The sequence below is a fragment of the Podarcis raffonei genome, chromosome 14 (genome assembly GCF_027172205.1).
Source record: "Podarcis raffonei isolate rPodRaf1 chromosome 14, rPodRaf1.pri, whole genome shotgun sequence".
Taxonomy (NCBI): Eukaryota; Metazoa; Chordata; class Lepidosauria; order Squamata; family Lacertidae; genus Podarcis; species Podarcis raffonei.
In genome coordinates this window covers 29,756,164-29,771,306 of record NC_070615.1, presented here as the reverse complement: position 1 = coordinate 29,771,306, position 15,143 = coordinate 29,756,164, and the positions used below count along the sequence as shown (strand labels likewise).

Below are 15,143 nucleotides of genomic sequence, written 5' to 3'. Positions count from 1 at the left end.
CTTCCCCAAGCTGTTTTCCTTCCAGGGTGAGCGGCTCTGGGGCTTCGCCACACGTGTTCGTTCACCTGTAGTGTGTAGTTGGCCCCCCAAGGGAGAAAAAGAGGCCAGAGGACCTGGCAGGTTCCCAAACTATTCTTCACACCCACTGATGAGGCCACGAATCACGCCTGGTTAACAGCACAGCGTCCTCAGCCGGCTGTTGATTAACCCAAAAGTTATGTTCGAGACGTGGCATGCATTGGGTTCTCGCCCCATCCCCGTCTTGGTCTGCCCTTGGGACTCCTGGAGACATAAAGCTCATCTTTGACCCAAGGGAGGGGTTAGAAACTCACACAAATGCAGGGAGTGTTGGGGCAACAGCGCAGTGAATGGAAGGTGACCAGAGGCAGAGGTCTTTTCTTCTGGGTCTTTTCCCAGCCTTCCTTAGCTTAATAATAATAATGTTTTATTATTTTTTAAAAAATAATATTTATTAAAGTTTTAAAGGTTACAAAAAGAAAAAATAGAGAAACCATATTAAACAAAAACAAAACAACACATCACAATAATGAAAAAGAAAAAAGAGGGGAAAAAAGAAAACAGAAAAATAAACACAATTAAAAAACACAACAAACCTTCCCATAACTTATCTTTCATTCGCTTGTTTCCTTGACCTCCTCACACCTCCCTTTTTTGTATTCTAGTTCGGTTAGCTATTTCAGCAAATCCTTTCCATCTTTTCCAGTTTTTGTCCTTATCTTAATATAGTGTGACTTTACTTTCCCTCTTTTCACCAATTAACAGTCTGTTTTTTCTTAATCCTTTATAACATTTCTGCTAAAACCACATAACTTCATTCCAACATCCTTCTAACATTCCTTGATTTTACAATGTTTCTGTAAATAAACTTTAAATTTCTTCCAATCTTCTTCCACCAACTCTTCTCCCTGGTCTCGGATTCTGCCAGTCATTTCCGCCAATTCCATGTAGTCCATCACCTTCATCTGCCATTCTTCCCGGGTGGGTAGATCTTGTGTCTTCCAGTACTTTGCAATAAGTATTCTTGCTGCTGTTGTGGCATACATAAAGAAAGTTCTATCCTTCTTTGGCACCAATTGGCCGACCATGCCCAGGAGAAAGGCCTCTGGTTTCTTCAGAAAGGTATATTTAAATACCTTTTTCATTTCATTATAGATCATCTCCCAGAAAGTCTTAATCCTTGGGCATGTCCACCAAAGGTGAAAGAATGTACCTTCAGTCTCTTTACATTTCCAACATTTATTATCGGGCAAATGATAAATTTTTGCAAGCTTGACTGGTGTCATGTACCACCTGTAAATCATTTTCATTATATTCTCTCTTAAGGCATTACATGCCATAAACTTCATACCTGTGGTCCATAACTGTTCCCAGTCAGCCATCATAATATTATGTCCTACATCTTGTGCCCATTTAATCATAGTTGATTTCACTGTTTCATCCTGAGTGTTCCATTAATAATAATGTTTTATTATTTGTACCCCTCCCATCTGATTGGGTTGCCCCAGCCGCTCTGGACGGCTTCCAACATATATAAAAACATAATAAAACATTACACATGAAAAGCTTCCTCATGCAGGGCTGCCTTCATACGTCTTCTAAGGGTTATATAGTTACTCGTCTCCTTGACATCTGATGGGAGAGTGTTCCACAGGGTGGGTGCCACTACCGAGAAGGCCCTCTGCCTGGTTCCCTGTAGCTTCACTTCTCGCGGTGAGGGAACTGTCAGAAGGCCCTCGGAGCTGGACCTCAGTGTCTGGGCTGAACGATGTGGTTGGAGGTGCTCCTTCAAGAGGCAACATCCTTCAAGAGGCAACGTGATAGAAATTTAAATTTTTTTACATGGTCCAGAGAAAGCAGAGAGAGAAAAGTTTTCTCCCTCTCTCTTAACACTGGAACTCGTAAGCATCTGATGAAGCTGAATGTTGGAAGATGCAGGACAGATTTTTTAAAAACCCATTCTCTTGCAGTTAAACTGTGGAACTCCCTTCCACAGGAAGCAGTGTTGGCCACAAATTTAGATGGGTTTAAAAGATGGTTAGGCAAATTCACAGAGGAGAGGGCTATCGATGGCTATTAGCTTTAATGGCTCTGCTCCGGCTCCACTGTTGGACACAGCAATGGTTCTGAATGCCACTTGCTGGAAACCATGGGAAGGAAGAGTGCACTTGTGCTCATGTTCTGCTTCTGGTTTCCCACTGAGGCATCTGGTTGGCCACTGGACTAGGTGGGCCATTGTCCTGATCCAGCAGGTTATTCTTATGTTCTCCTCTTTTGCAAAAAAAATCAGTGTATGCTTAAGCAGTTCTTAGACAAAAGCCTATGGAAAGCTGCCATATATTGAATCAGACCCACTGGTTCATCTAGGTCAGTGTTGTGTGCACTGACTGGCAGCAGCTCTCCAGGGTTTCAGAGAGGGAGTCTTTGCCAGCCATCCTTTGAGATACCAAGTATTGAAACTAGAATCTTCATGCAAGGCACATGCTCTATCACTGAGCTAAGACACTTTCCTCAAGCAACAGAGAAGAAAAACATTGACAGCTAGAGGTTCCCTATTTCTAGAGGTCAACATCAAATAAGTTCTGCTTTTACCAAGAGAAATGGACAGGAAGGACTCTGGGGGATCTGTGACTCTGGGGGTTGGACTAGATGACCCTGTGTGTGACTTCCAACTCTACAGTTGTATAATTCTATAAGAAATTTATGCATACAGGACCCCTGAACCGTAGCTGTGGATCTTGGGTGCAGAAAAAATATGGCATGGTTCTGCCCCACCTTGCCCTGGTGGACAGCAAGAGCTATTCAACAGTCAAACAAACTACCATGGAAGGTGGTGGATTCTCCTTCGTTGGAGGTTCCTAAGCAGAGGTTGGATGACCACCTGCCAGGGAGTCTTCAGCTGTGAATCCTGCATTGCAGGGGGTTGGACGAGAAGACCCTTGGAGTCCCTTCCAAGTCTACAATTCTGTGACCAGCTTCTCCTGAACAAATTCTTGATGGGATTTAGCATGTTTGGTGCTGCGGGGAAATCTATCTGGGGGTGGATTGGAAGGTGATCCGAGCAGTTGATGTGTTTTCAGCTCCTTGTGTAGCAGAAGTCGGTCCAACTTGTGAAGACAATGAAGATGCATTGTGCAGAACTGGACCTTGGTCTTGAGTAGACCACCCTTTGCCAACCTGATTTCCTCCCAGTGGTTTGGATTACAACTCCCATCAGCCCCAGCCAGCATGACTCTAGGTTGCTGGGAGTTGTAGTCTGAAGTGTTTGAAGGCCACCATCTTGTGGGAGGTTCTACCTCAGGGTTGGGAAGAGAGGAGGGTCCTTTGACTGGCTACTCACAAGAAATTCCCTTTGCAGTTTGTGCTGGCCATGGGCAACTACCTGAATCATGGGCAACCGAAGACTAACAAAACGACCGGCTTTAAGATCAACTTCCTCACTGAGGTAAGTGGAGTTGGAGCAGCATTCTTGAATTGCAAGGGGCTGGGTCCCTTCCAACTTCACAGTTTTGGGATTCAATGAGCCCTCCGAGGGGAGAGGCATTCTCTCTTGGCTGATGGCATGACTGGTGGTCCCTGGGCCTGGGGGCCAAAATGTGGCCCTCCAGGCCTATCTGTCAAGCCCGCATCCCCAGGCCACACCTCTCACCAGCTCAAGTGCTTTTGCCTGGGCTGGTATGTGTCCTCAAGCAGGGTGATGCTTCTTGCTTCCTGGACAGAGGATGGAGAGAGATGAGTGCATTTGTAGAAACCTCAGGCTTCTGTGTGGGCAGAATATTCGCTTTCAAGATACTCTCTGCTACAGTCGTCAACCAGAAGTCCGGATGGGGAAGAGGGTGGTGCTTGTGCCCATTTAATAGCTGCAAAGGACTAGGGATTTCCCCTGGTCTAGCCTGCCTTGCAAGTTTCGTCTGCTGAAATCATCAACTTCTGCACAACAATTGCTTGTGAAATGTATATCCCGCCCTTCCTCCCAAGAGGGAACTCAGTGTGGTTCAGAACAAAAAGGAAAGACAAACCCACAGCCTTTCTCAACCTGTGGGTCCCCAGATGTTGTTGAACTACAACTCCCATCACCCCTAGCTAGCAAGGCCAGAGCTCAGGGATGATGGGAGTTGTAGTCCAACAACATCTAGGGACCCACAAGTTGAGAACTGCTGGGCCTTAGAACATTTCACATTTAAATCACAATCAGCTCATGAAATAGTTGCAGATTATTACCGCAGTGCAATTTACCAGCAAATCAAAGGGGCAGGAACTGCCCTGTCCTCTTATTCCTGCTTGCTCTGAGGTCTGACTAGATGACCCTCTGGGTCACTTCCGGCTTTAGTTCTATGATTCTTTTGCACCCATGTGGACTAGAAGCTTTGATGTAGTGGCAAATGCCTGTGCCGAGTCAGCTACATTCTCAGGCTGAGCTGCTTGTGGCCTGAAGTTCCACTGGCAGCCTTCACTTCCAACCCTCCACCTTTCCTTTCCTTTGTTCCAGCTGAATACCACCAAGACTGTCGATGGAAAATCCACCTTCCTGCACATTCTTGCCAAATCCCTTAGCCAACATTTCCCAGAACTCCTGGGCTTTGCCAAGGATCTGCCCACTGTGCCACATGCTGCCAAAGGTAAAACGGACAAGGATGGAGTACCTAGGAAACAGGGGCTCTGCAGATGGCTTAGACGACAACTCCCATCAGCCCCAGCCAGCTGTGCGATCCTGGGCTCACAGAGGTTATAGACCAAAACATCTGGGGGGCATCAAGTTGCAGGAATGCTGGTGCAATGTTGTTGACACGGACTGGCAGCAGGAGCTTTCCAGAGTTTCAAACAGCGGCCCTCCCAGAACATCCCCATCCCCAAGATGCCATTGAAGATGGAACCTGGGCAGATGCTCTAACCACTGAGCTACAGCCCTTCCCACGAGGGGTTCCACGCTAGACTCTTTTATTCCTTGCTTTCCTGCACTTAGCTGGAATTAAACAGAGGTTCCACACAGCTCTTAATATACTGCTTTTTAATCCCTTCACCATTCCTTTTTTAAAAAATCAACTATTTACAGAAGAAATGGATCATGCCTATTCAGTAATAAGTTTGGTTCAGCAAAGGGCTTTCCCCAGGCATCTTGAAAGCTTCCTCCTGCCAGGTTAAGCTTCCAGTTTCATTGTTTCACATAGACTTGAGCTGGGGGATTAGTGAGGAAAGGTCTCATTTCCCCCTCGATGAGCCTCTGTGAGTTGCCTCAGGGACAGTTTCAGGGAGTGGGGCAGAGTGGCTGGGAGAGGCTTTGGGAAATAGCCAGCTAAATCCTTCTATTGGCACAAGCATTTAAACTTGTGCAATGGAACTAGCCTCCCTAAATCTGTCCTGGGGTTTCCTGCACTCTCTGGAGCAGATTTGGGGAGCGGGGAGATGTGTGTGTGGGGAGAGTTCCATTGCACAAGCTTAAATCTTTATGCTGATTTGCACTACATTGGATGCCTTAGGGATCGCCTGAACCCTTCTATCCCAGCTCGATCAGTGAGATAATTTGTAAGAGCATTGGCCGTCATTCTGTAGGTTGGCAAGGCTCATGCAACATAGAAACCAAGCCTTTTGAGGCATGCTTTGCTACTTCTGCTCTCATGTGTCTTTGTCACATGACACAGCCCAGTCCGGTGGAATGCTCTGCCACTAGAAATTCAGCAGGTGCCTTCTGTGCCAGGTTTTAAATGCTTGCTGATAACTTTTCTATTCTGCCAGGCCTATGCAAGCAATTAAGAATACATCTTTCCACGATGGTTAGTTGATATAAGTTTTTAACTTTTTAATGGTGTGGTTCTGTGTTTTTATTGCTATAAACCACTTTGATGTATATTTTTTATGACACAGTGGTATACAAATATCTTTTATGAACCAACCAGCCAAAAAACCCATAGTTTACTCATTTCCAGGTTAGTTTTCCCCAACGCACACTTTCTAGTGGTGAACTAGTCATAGGAAAGAAGGAAATCAGAAACCAGGAAGAGAAGAATTTCAAGAAGGAATGGGGAAAATTTATAATGTATTTAAGAGAACATTGTAAACAACTAAAAAGTTTGGTAGGATTTGAGTAATGCTTGCATTTTTTAAAACAAATTAGAGAAAATAAGATAAGCAGTAGGGAAAAAACGGTTTGATAATGGTAACCATGGAAGGGCGGAGGGAAGTCAAAGGATGCATGAATTTAAATTTGTTATGTAAAACTTAATAAAAATATTTTTAAAAAAAAAGGGAAAGAAGGGGACGTATCTGTCAGAATCCTCTTCTCTCTACTGCTTTTTCTTCCTCAGTGAACCAGAGAACATTAATGGCTGACCTCCACGACCTCCACACCACCATTGCTGAGATTGAGGTTGCCTGCCAGAACATGGGGGATTCCCCGGAGGACAGGTTTGCGACAGTGATGGTTGTATCCTTTGGTTGAAAAGGCCAGTGTGCTGCGGACATCCTCTCCAGCCCAGGCGTGTCGTGTGGGGGCGGGCAGGGGCGCTATAGCCCTGGCTACACACAGGGATCCCCGTTCTGCCCTGCCTGCCACTGGGGGTCTCTGTGCCCCGGAGCCTGGCCTGGCCTTGCTGCCACGTCCCTGGTCTCCTTGCTGAATGGCCGCTCAGCCAGCATCAGGGGGAGTCGCCTGCCAAGGGCCACGTCGGCCCGCAAGGCTCTGCCTGCTTCCATCCTGATTTGCTTGCAGGGTGTCTTCCCATGAACCATTTGTTTATCTCACATTTTCCAACACATTTCTCTGTCACTTCCCGAAGTGCAAAATGCTGGATTCAGTTTCAAAGTGGATTTGTTGTGCTGCGAAGGCAGAGCAATTCAATCCTCTTTAATTGCACAAACCCAAGTCTACGTTATGCACTCAAATTCCTCCTGCAAAATAGTGACATTGAACAGACCCTTTGTATTCATATCAATTTGGTCCCTGCAGGGGCTTTGTTAGCAGGAGCCCCGCCCCCGGGGCATGGACTCCCCCCCAAAACCTTTTCACTATTGCCCCCAAGCATTTCTGAATTTGGGGGAATTTTAATTGGAGGTGCTCTTGATAGGATGTCAATTTGAGTGAATACATCAGTCTGAAATGATTTTATCTGGAGATGATTTGGAAGTAATAAGTGGGGGGAGAAATATTTAAAGAGGAGCTAATCTGGAGTGATTTAGGGTGGAGTGCAAATTAACCAAGGAAATGAGTGTGATTTGGATGGGGAATTAGGTGGCTTCTGCTGCCTGTGACATTTAAAAGCCTAAATTTGCACCTGTTCATATAAATTGGCATTTGATAATTTTATGCAGGTTTTATGGAATGAACCTTTTTTAGTGCTTAGCAACACTTCTGGGCTCCCATGTGCATCCCTGTGCATAAAATGGCTGTGGGTTTGTTTTCTTTATCTCATAATTGGGATAAATGGAGTGGGGGGGCATTCTTTACCTGCCGCTTAGAGTCTGTTTCCTGTGGTCAGTTCAGTGGTTCTCCTCTTAAGTACTGGCAGCCCAGGTACGCAGAGACAGTGGCAGAGTTTATCCTCCTTAGCCATCCTCTTCAAGGCCTTCCTGGAAAGTGCTCATCCCACCATCCAGTCCCTGAGTGACCTCCAACACAGAGCCATGGATGAGTTTGGCAAAGTTTTGTCTTTCTTTGGGGAGGACTCCAAAGTCACAACCTCTGAAGCATTCTTCGGCATTTTTGCCGAATTCATGAGCAAGTTTGAGGTTTGTTTCCAACTTACAAATAATACAAGATGTTTTAAAAAATGCATTATTTCCATGCTACCTTTTGTAGCCACTGGCTTGGTCAGTGCTGCTCACAATACCATAAAAACGCAGGACTGCATCCAACTAGGGAGAGTGGAGAATTCAGGCAAAGAGTGAAACGGGAGCAGAAATGGCTGAAGTTTGCTTAGTCGTCCCGTGCCCAGAACATAAGTCAAACCAGCAGATATGATTGGGATTCCCTATTGTTGTTGTAAGCAACCTGGTTCGTTGCATTCACCGCACCACCCTTTGCATTGTTTTCTTGTACCAAAATGAATGGAATGGGAGAACAATGGTAACATAACTTACATGATTAATTTTGTAAACTAAGTTGCACAGTTTCACTGCAGTGGACCGTGAGATGAATAATGTCACTTTGGGCAGAAGGCGGACTGCGGCAGAATGGAAACAGCACTGCTTGCGACGAATACAGGGCAGAAGGGGAAACCATGTCTTCTTACACCTCCTATATCCAGCATTAGTTCTACTCAGAGAGTAGGCCTTTCGAAATTAAAGGACCTAAGTGTGTCATGTCTATTACAGTGGTACCTCGGGTTACATACGCTTCAGGTTACAGACTCCGCTAACCCAGAAATATTACCTCGGGTTAAGAACTTTGCTTCAGGATGAGAACAGAAATTGTGCTCCGGTGGTGCAGCGGCAGCGGGAGTCCCCATTAGCTAAAGTGGTGCTTCAGGTTAAGAACAGTTTCGGGTTAAGAACGGACCTCCGGAACAAATTAAGTACTTAACCCAAGGTACCACTGTATTGTTATTCAGACCCACTGAAATTAATGTTGGACGCACGTCATACAACCTGAAATGAAGAAAGACAGAAGCACTTTACAATCATTAAAAAAGATGTGTGCCAGGAAGCTTCCTCACATGCAGGTGGTGGTGGGGTTTCTGCTGGTTGGAGCGAATAGTTGGCTCTGTATGTGAAACCTCAAGAGTTAAGAAACCCCAGAGGACAGGACAGTCTTGGAGAAGGGCATCCTTTGCCAAACTGGGGCCTTCCAGATGTTTAGAGTGACAAGTCCCATCAGCTGGAACAGCTGGGGTGGCCCACAGTCGAGAACCTGTACTGCAAGCAGAAGGTCCCAGGTTCAATCCCCGATGGCATCGCCAGGTAGGGCAGGGAGAGAGTCCTTGCCTGGAACCCTGAAGTGCTGCTGCCAGTCAGTGTGGATAATACTGAGCTGGAGGGACCAAAGGTCTGGTTCGGTATAAGGCAGCTTCCAGCATTTGGGTCGCAATTTGCCACAATGTGATTACAGTTTGTGACGGCCTTATGCTGTGATGTGAGGCGGTGGAGACACTAGATGACTGATTTGCCAGAGGCCCTGAGCTGTCCCCTTTTGACTGGCAGGCCTCCTGTAGGGCTTAAGAGAAGCTTGCCATTGCACCAAAGGGGAAAGCCTTCCCTGTTGGACACCCCCTTGTGTGTTCTTTGCTTGGTCTTGTCTTTGGGGAACCCCCAGGGCTGCCTCTCATGCCTCCTCCTTCTCTCCCCGCAGCGCGCCTTCAGCGACGTGCAGGCTGGCGGTGAGCCCCAGCGCAGCCCCAGGATGACCCCGCCTCTTGCCTGGTGATACAACAGCCTGTCAGCCGTTGGGTGTGGCCAAGAGAAGATGAGGGGGCTGCATCTCTGCTTGGCTTGAGAACTGCCGGAGAGAGAGAGAATGAGGGACCATCACTTTGTGCTCTTTCTGGTGCTGGAGAAAACACCTCTGTGGCACCCCATTGTGGACCTGGATGCAAGAGGGCAGGAAGCAGGAGTTGCATCAGCGGCCATTCTGGCTGTGAGACCCTCTGGATGTCTGTGGCTTTCTACGAACTGTTCAAGGACCAGATTTTTTTCTCCCCTCCATTCAGGACATGCATTCCTTCAGCCCACCCAATCCTAAGCCTGGCATGTTAGTGGATGGCCCAGGGCACTAAATCCCTGTGGATTGCTGTGTTTTTTTTAAAGCCCTAGATCTCCCACTCTTTCTCTCCCCACTTCTTTTAAAGCATAAACCTTTTTGAAAAAAACTTTGCTTATAGGGAAACTGGACACACTGCCTAGTGCAGTACTGGCAAGACCCCAGACCCTCTCGCCATCCTAATTTGTATGCAACCCAATCCACATATAGGACACCAGGCCCAGAAAATCATGTTCGGTATCTGATAGCTCAGAGTAAGCCCTGACAGCAAGAGCAAGAAGTTTGGGCTTCCATTCCCCGAAAAGTTCAGCATTTATTTGTATAAATCACCATGTGCAAATCCTGTTAGGCACATTTGTATCACAGGGCTGATTCTGGCAACACCCCTGCCCTGAGCTGTGAGACCCAGGACACAGAGAGGGACAGGCAGAACTGCCTTTCATTTCTCCCCTAAATTTCATGGGCCTTTATGAGGAGTCTGGCTTCTAGTTTCATCCAACCAGTTTACTGTTGCAACTGGGCAGGGCAGGAGGAGGGAGGTTTGTGCACCAATTCCCCAAACAGCTTCTCCTTGGGGAATTCTCTGATGCCCCTGGCAGGTATCTAAAGTTGCCCAGGCTGAGACGCTTTGCTCTTTCGCCTCAGCTAGTCCTGGTTGCCTTCTGGGCTTTGCAACCTGCTCCCAAAAAGGGGTGTCCATATCATCAGAAACACATCAGGCCAGTTGTCTGGGGAATGCTTCTGCCCCAACCGGTTCACCCTGGCAAATAAGACTGAAAGCATCCAGGACTGATCACTCCCTAAAGCTGCACTCTTCTCCCTGGGAAGGCTTCATCCTCATCTGGTGCTCTCCATATGTTTTGGATGGCAACACCAGCCCACATGAGGGGCACCAGGCCGGGGGATGCTTGCCTGGGCTGTGGCAAAGCCTCTTTCAGCACAGCAGAGCGAGTGGAGTTGCTCATCGCTCCATGAAATACAAGGAGCTGCCTTATACTGAGGGATGCTGTGTGCAGCCCAGGACCAAGCAGAAGCTTTTCTGTTCCCCACCTTCCCCACTTACTCTAGGTTCTCTTAGATGGAAATTAAACCCAGGACTTTATTTTATCTCCATCCCACCACCCGTTGTGCTTCAGGAAGAAGCCACCTTCCCCATCTAACCTTTTCTCTCCATGCCCCTCTGGAGTAAGCAGCTTCTTGGTAGCCTTGGCCAAAAGCACAGACTCGTCACCACCCAGTGCATTAACTACACTTGACCTTAGTGGGCTCTTGGGCTTTTCATTTTTAAAAATTCTTCCGTTGTTGTTTTTAAACCCTGCCCAGCTGTACCATCCCCTTGCTACAAACTGTTTCGTCTTGCGCTGCTTCAAGTGCCAGGTATTGGCGTCTCTCCTCGCCATAGCTGAGCCACCCAGGTTCCCATTTGTGGTTCTTCCAACCTTCCTCCAACCTGATGCCCTCCAGATATCTTGGACTACAACTCCCATCAGCCTTAGCTGGCGGGACCATATGATGCTAGGGCTGATGGGAGTTGGAGTTCAAAATATCGGGAGGGTGCTGGGTTACCAGGAAGGCTGACCAGTAACCAGCCTTGCCACTGGATGATCTGTGCCGTGTCCAGCTAATCTTGTTCAAGGAGCTTTTCGAGGCTGTTGTATGACTGTTCTGACTTGACGTTGCAAAGTGACAGAGCCAGGTCCCCCTCTTTGCTTCCAGACAATATCTTCTTGTGATGTTTTTCAATGATTGAAGAGCTCCTATCAAGGACGATGTATATATGCCCAGAGCTGAATTTCCATCCAACTTGACATGCTCCCCTCCAATAAAGTGATGCTGTCCTTGCAGCAAAACCTTTTGCATGTGCAACGTTACATCGCTTTGATCCCTGATGTGGGACCAAGCCTCTAGAGAGGGAGGCTGTGGTTTGTTTCTGGAGCTGGCCAAAAGATTGCTGCAGTGCAAATGTGGTTTTGGTGGCATTCAGAGCGCTCTCTCTCTCTCTCTCTCTCTCTCTTTCTCTCTCTCTCGGTGGGTGGGTGGATGTTGATGGTGCACAAAGGCAGGAAAAGCAGAGTGTGGCATTGTGTAGGCTGCAGCTTCTTGAGACACTCAGATTTTTAAAACACACATTTCTGGTTCATTTGGGTTGCAATGATATGTGAGTGCAAGGCTTGGTGATATCTTACAAGCTGAGCAGGCAGGTAGGGAGAGGCGACCAGGCATTGATTGGGTCCCAGTGGGAGGGATGCAGCTGTGTTCATCCTTTTCTACAGCAGCCCTTGCTTGAGGGCACAGCTTCTTCTCTCCTCCCCCCTTGCAAGTCAATGGAGAGATCAGTCCATCCATTAGCTTTCACTAATCGTTGGTGCAGGTGCATCTGGAGGTATCCAGGGAAGGGAGAAAGGTGACCTTTCAAGAGCCACCCACTTCCAATTTAAGGACAGCTGATTACAGTGACATTTGCCACAGAGATGTGAGTTAAAGAAACATAAGGAAGGCAATGCAGAGCATGCAACTGAAGACCCATTGTCCTCTTTGCTGCAGGGATGGGGGAACTGCTGGCTATCCAGGTGTTGTTTGGGCCAGCCAGGATGTTTTGTTCCTAGAGGCAAAACTGAAAATTCTGCCCCAGCCTCCTCCTCCACCTCTGCCATGTGCCTGCCCACCACCCTCTGCCATATGCCCACCCAGAGGGTGGCAGATGCACAGTAGAGGAGGAGGTGGTGGCGGTTCTGTCACTCCTCCCAGCTGCTGAGAGCCTGCCACCCTGAGGCAACTGCCTCAACATGTCTCTTGGGTGGGCCGGCTCTGGTTGGACTCCTCATCCCCATCAGTCCAAGCCAGGATCACCAATGGTCAGCGATCATGGGAGATGTAGTGCTGGAGAGCTGCAGGTTTCCCTCCCCAGAGGGTTGCCTTGCCAGTCCAGTGTGAATGGCACCCGTCACTCATGGCCACCAACCAAGCATGTTCACAGTTCCAGATCTCCACTGACTTCCTGCACAGCCTGCCCTGAGCTTTAGCCCACAGCCACTGCTGTGTCTGCCGTGACAGTCACCTGCTCTTTGCTACGCCTTGGCAGCGGATCTGTCTCTCGATGGGCACGTGGTTCTTTGTTGATAATGCAAAGTCTTCTTGGTGAGGTCATGTGCAGGGGAGCCCTGGCGGCCTTGGCAGGGGTGATCATTAACTGCGAGCAGGTCAGCCACATCACCTGCTCATTGATGGTCAGAAAGTGGGTCAATGAAAAACAGCAACTCTTCCAAAGTAACCCTGGCTCTCTCCTGCTGCGTTTTGCTGGGTCCTCTGAACATCTCGCTCAGTAACAGAGTTGGCATTCCACAGGTCCCACTGCCAGCACAGGGCACTTGCACTTTTCTTTCTGTTGCTGTTTTGTTTGTCTAGGTGTTGATCTAAATCTAAAATATGTAAGCAGTAGCAGCTTGCCTGTCATTTCTTGCAGACGTAACCACAGCTTAAAGTTGGAACCACAACTTTGTTGTTGTTTAGTCGTGTCCGACTCTTCATGACCCCATGGACCAGAGCACGCCAGGCACTCCTGTCTTCCACTGCTTCCCACAGTTTGGTCAAACTCATGCTGGTAGCTTCGAGAACACTATCCAGCCATCTGGTCCTCTGTCGTCCCCTTCTCCTTGTGCCCTCCATCTTTCCCAACATCAGGGTCTTTTCCAGGGAGTCTTCTCTTCTCATGAGGTGGCCAAAGTATTGGAGCCTCAGCTTCAGGATCTGTCCTTCCAGTAAGCACTCAGGGCTGATTTCCTTAAGAATGGATCCACAACTTAGAACCTACTCATAATATTAAAGACTCTAGTCCACTAGGTCTCTCCAGCTGTTTCCATGGGTCTGGGCAAGTTGTCTTATTGAGCGTTGCATCTCATTTGGGAGATGGATTAAGCCCAGGTGTTGTGCAAGGATAAAAGTCTCGTCTTGCCTCTGGCTGCCCTGACCTGGCACGTCAATTTCTCAGCCAGAGCAACAAACCACATCTGAGTAAACCACGAGTCTATTGACAAAACCTTCTGCAGAGTGTCAACATTTAGCAATTTCCTAAAAAGCAGCTCCCAGCAAAAATGTCCGCAACTCCAGATGAGGGCTTTGTGAAGATCTTAACTCCCCTCTCGCCCCCACCGGCCCCGAAAGGGGAGCAGGGGTAGGGTGGCACAGTGGCTCATGTGATGCCCTGAGATCACTTTGGGCACAATGCCCAGGGATGGGGCGGCTGTTCTTTTGTGCAAGAGGGTGGCAAGGCAACTGAGGCCCAGCTTTCACTTGTCTTGATGGAGGACGGTGTAGCAATGAAAAACGCCAAAGGAGAGAGAAGAGAGTTCTGGAGTGCCCAGTCAGCTCAGCTTTTGCTATGGAGCCTTGTCAGCTGCTCTTCTGTCCCAAGAGGATGATGGTGCTTCCACTGGTGGGTAAACTTTGGTCAGTCCTTCTTCAAGTATGCAACCACTGCAGGGTGGGAGGCGATGGGTTTCCCCCAAGATGTAGACGTTGCAGTGAAGGGGTGGAGCTTAGTGGCAGGGCACCTGCTCAGCATGCAGAAGGCCCTGGGTTCAATCCCCAGTGGCATTCTGTGTAAGGGCTGGAAATGTCTCCTGCCAGAAACCCCAGAGGGAGCCAAGCTCCATTTACACTGCACATTTAAAGATCTCTGATTCTACTTTAAACAGCCACGGCTTGCCCCAAAGAATTCTGGGAGCTGTAGTTTGCTAAGGATGCCTGTACATCTCCCAGAGCTACAATTCCTAAGGTGGTTTAGCAATCAACTCCTTTTCCCGGGGAACTCTCTGAGGGATATAGGGAGCCTCCTAACAACTCTCGGCACCTTTAACAAACCGCAACTCCCAGAATTCTTTGGGGGAGTCATGAATTCTGTTCTACATTGACCCCTGAACCTTCGCAATGGGTACTTTGAGGGCCAGCCACACTTGCCCCATAGGATGACGGAGATCTCCAGAAACCCTCCATCCTAAGCAGCTGTTCTATCACATCTGGAACTTCTGGAATCCCAGATGTTTCTTGAGGTCTATTTATGCTTTTATTTGCTTTTATTTGCATTTATTTATTTATTTATTTCATTTTCATCCCTGGCTTCTCTACGGAGGGAGTTCCAAAGTCTGGGAGCAGCTACCAAGAAGGCCCTGTCCCATGTCCCTGCCAAGTGTGCCTGTGACACTCGGAGGACTGAGAGAAAGGCAATCCCTGAAGATTTCAGAGCCCAGGGCAGGTTCATATGGAAGAATGTATGTAGTGGCCCAGTCTTCTTTGGAGGAGTATAACTACAGTTGACTCGCAATTTGCTTGTTGGCGGTTACATTCCAGGAATTGTGCATAAAACCAAAATTGAGTACAGCTAGAAAACCCCTGGAATTGCCCCCATGGGGCCATCCCTACCTTTCTGAAGCCAGTGTGC

At 48.0% G+C, this 15,143-nt stretch overlaps 1 protein-coding gene across 5 annotated transcripts in view; it reads left to right on the top strand.

The window, feature by feature from the left end:
- GRID2IP (Grid2 interacting protein) overlaps positions 1 to 11,561 on the top strand; it is a 64,826-nt gene extending 53,265 nt beyond the window's left edge. For all 5 annotated transcript variants that reach the window (XM_053365241.1, XM_053365240.1, XM_053365239.1 and 2 more), the window contains 5 exons: positions 3,377 to 3,463; positions 4,508 to 4,637; positions 6,321 to 6,439; positions 7,576 to 7,740; positions 9,299 to 11,561. In XM_053365241.1, the coding sequence (XP_053221216.1) occupies positions 3,377 to 3,463; positions 4,508 to 4,637; positions 6,321 to 6,439; positions 7,576 to 7,740; positions 9,299 to 9,373 (576 nt within the window). In that variant the 3' untranslated portion in view covers positions 9,374 to 11,561. The remainder of the gene's footprint in view (positions 1 to 3,376; positions 3,464 to 4,507; positions 4,638 to 6,320; positions 6,440 to 7,575; positions 7,741 to 9,298) is intronic.
- The last annotated feature ends 3,582 nt before the right edge of the window (positions 11,562 to 15,143 follow it).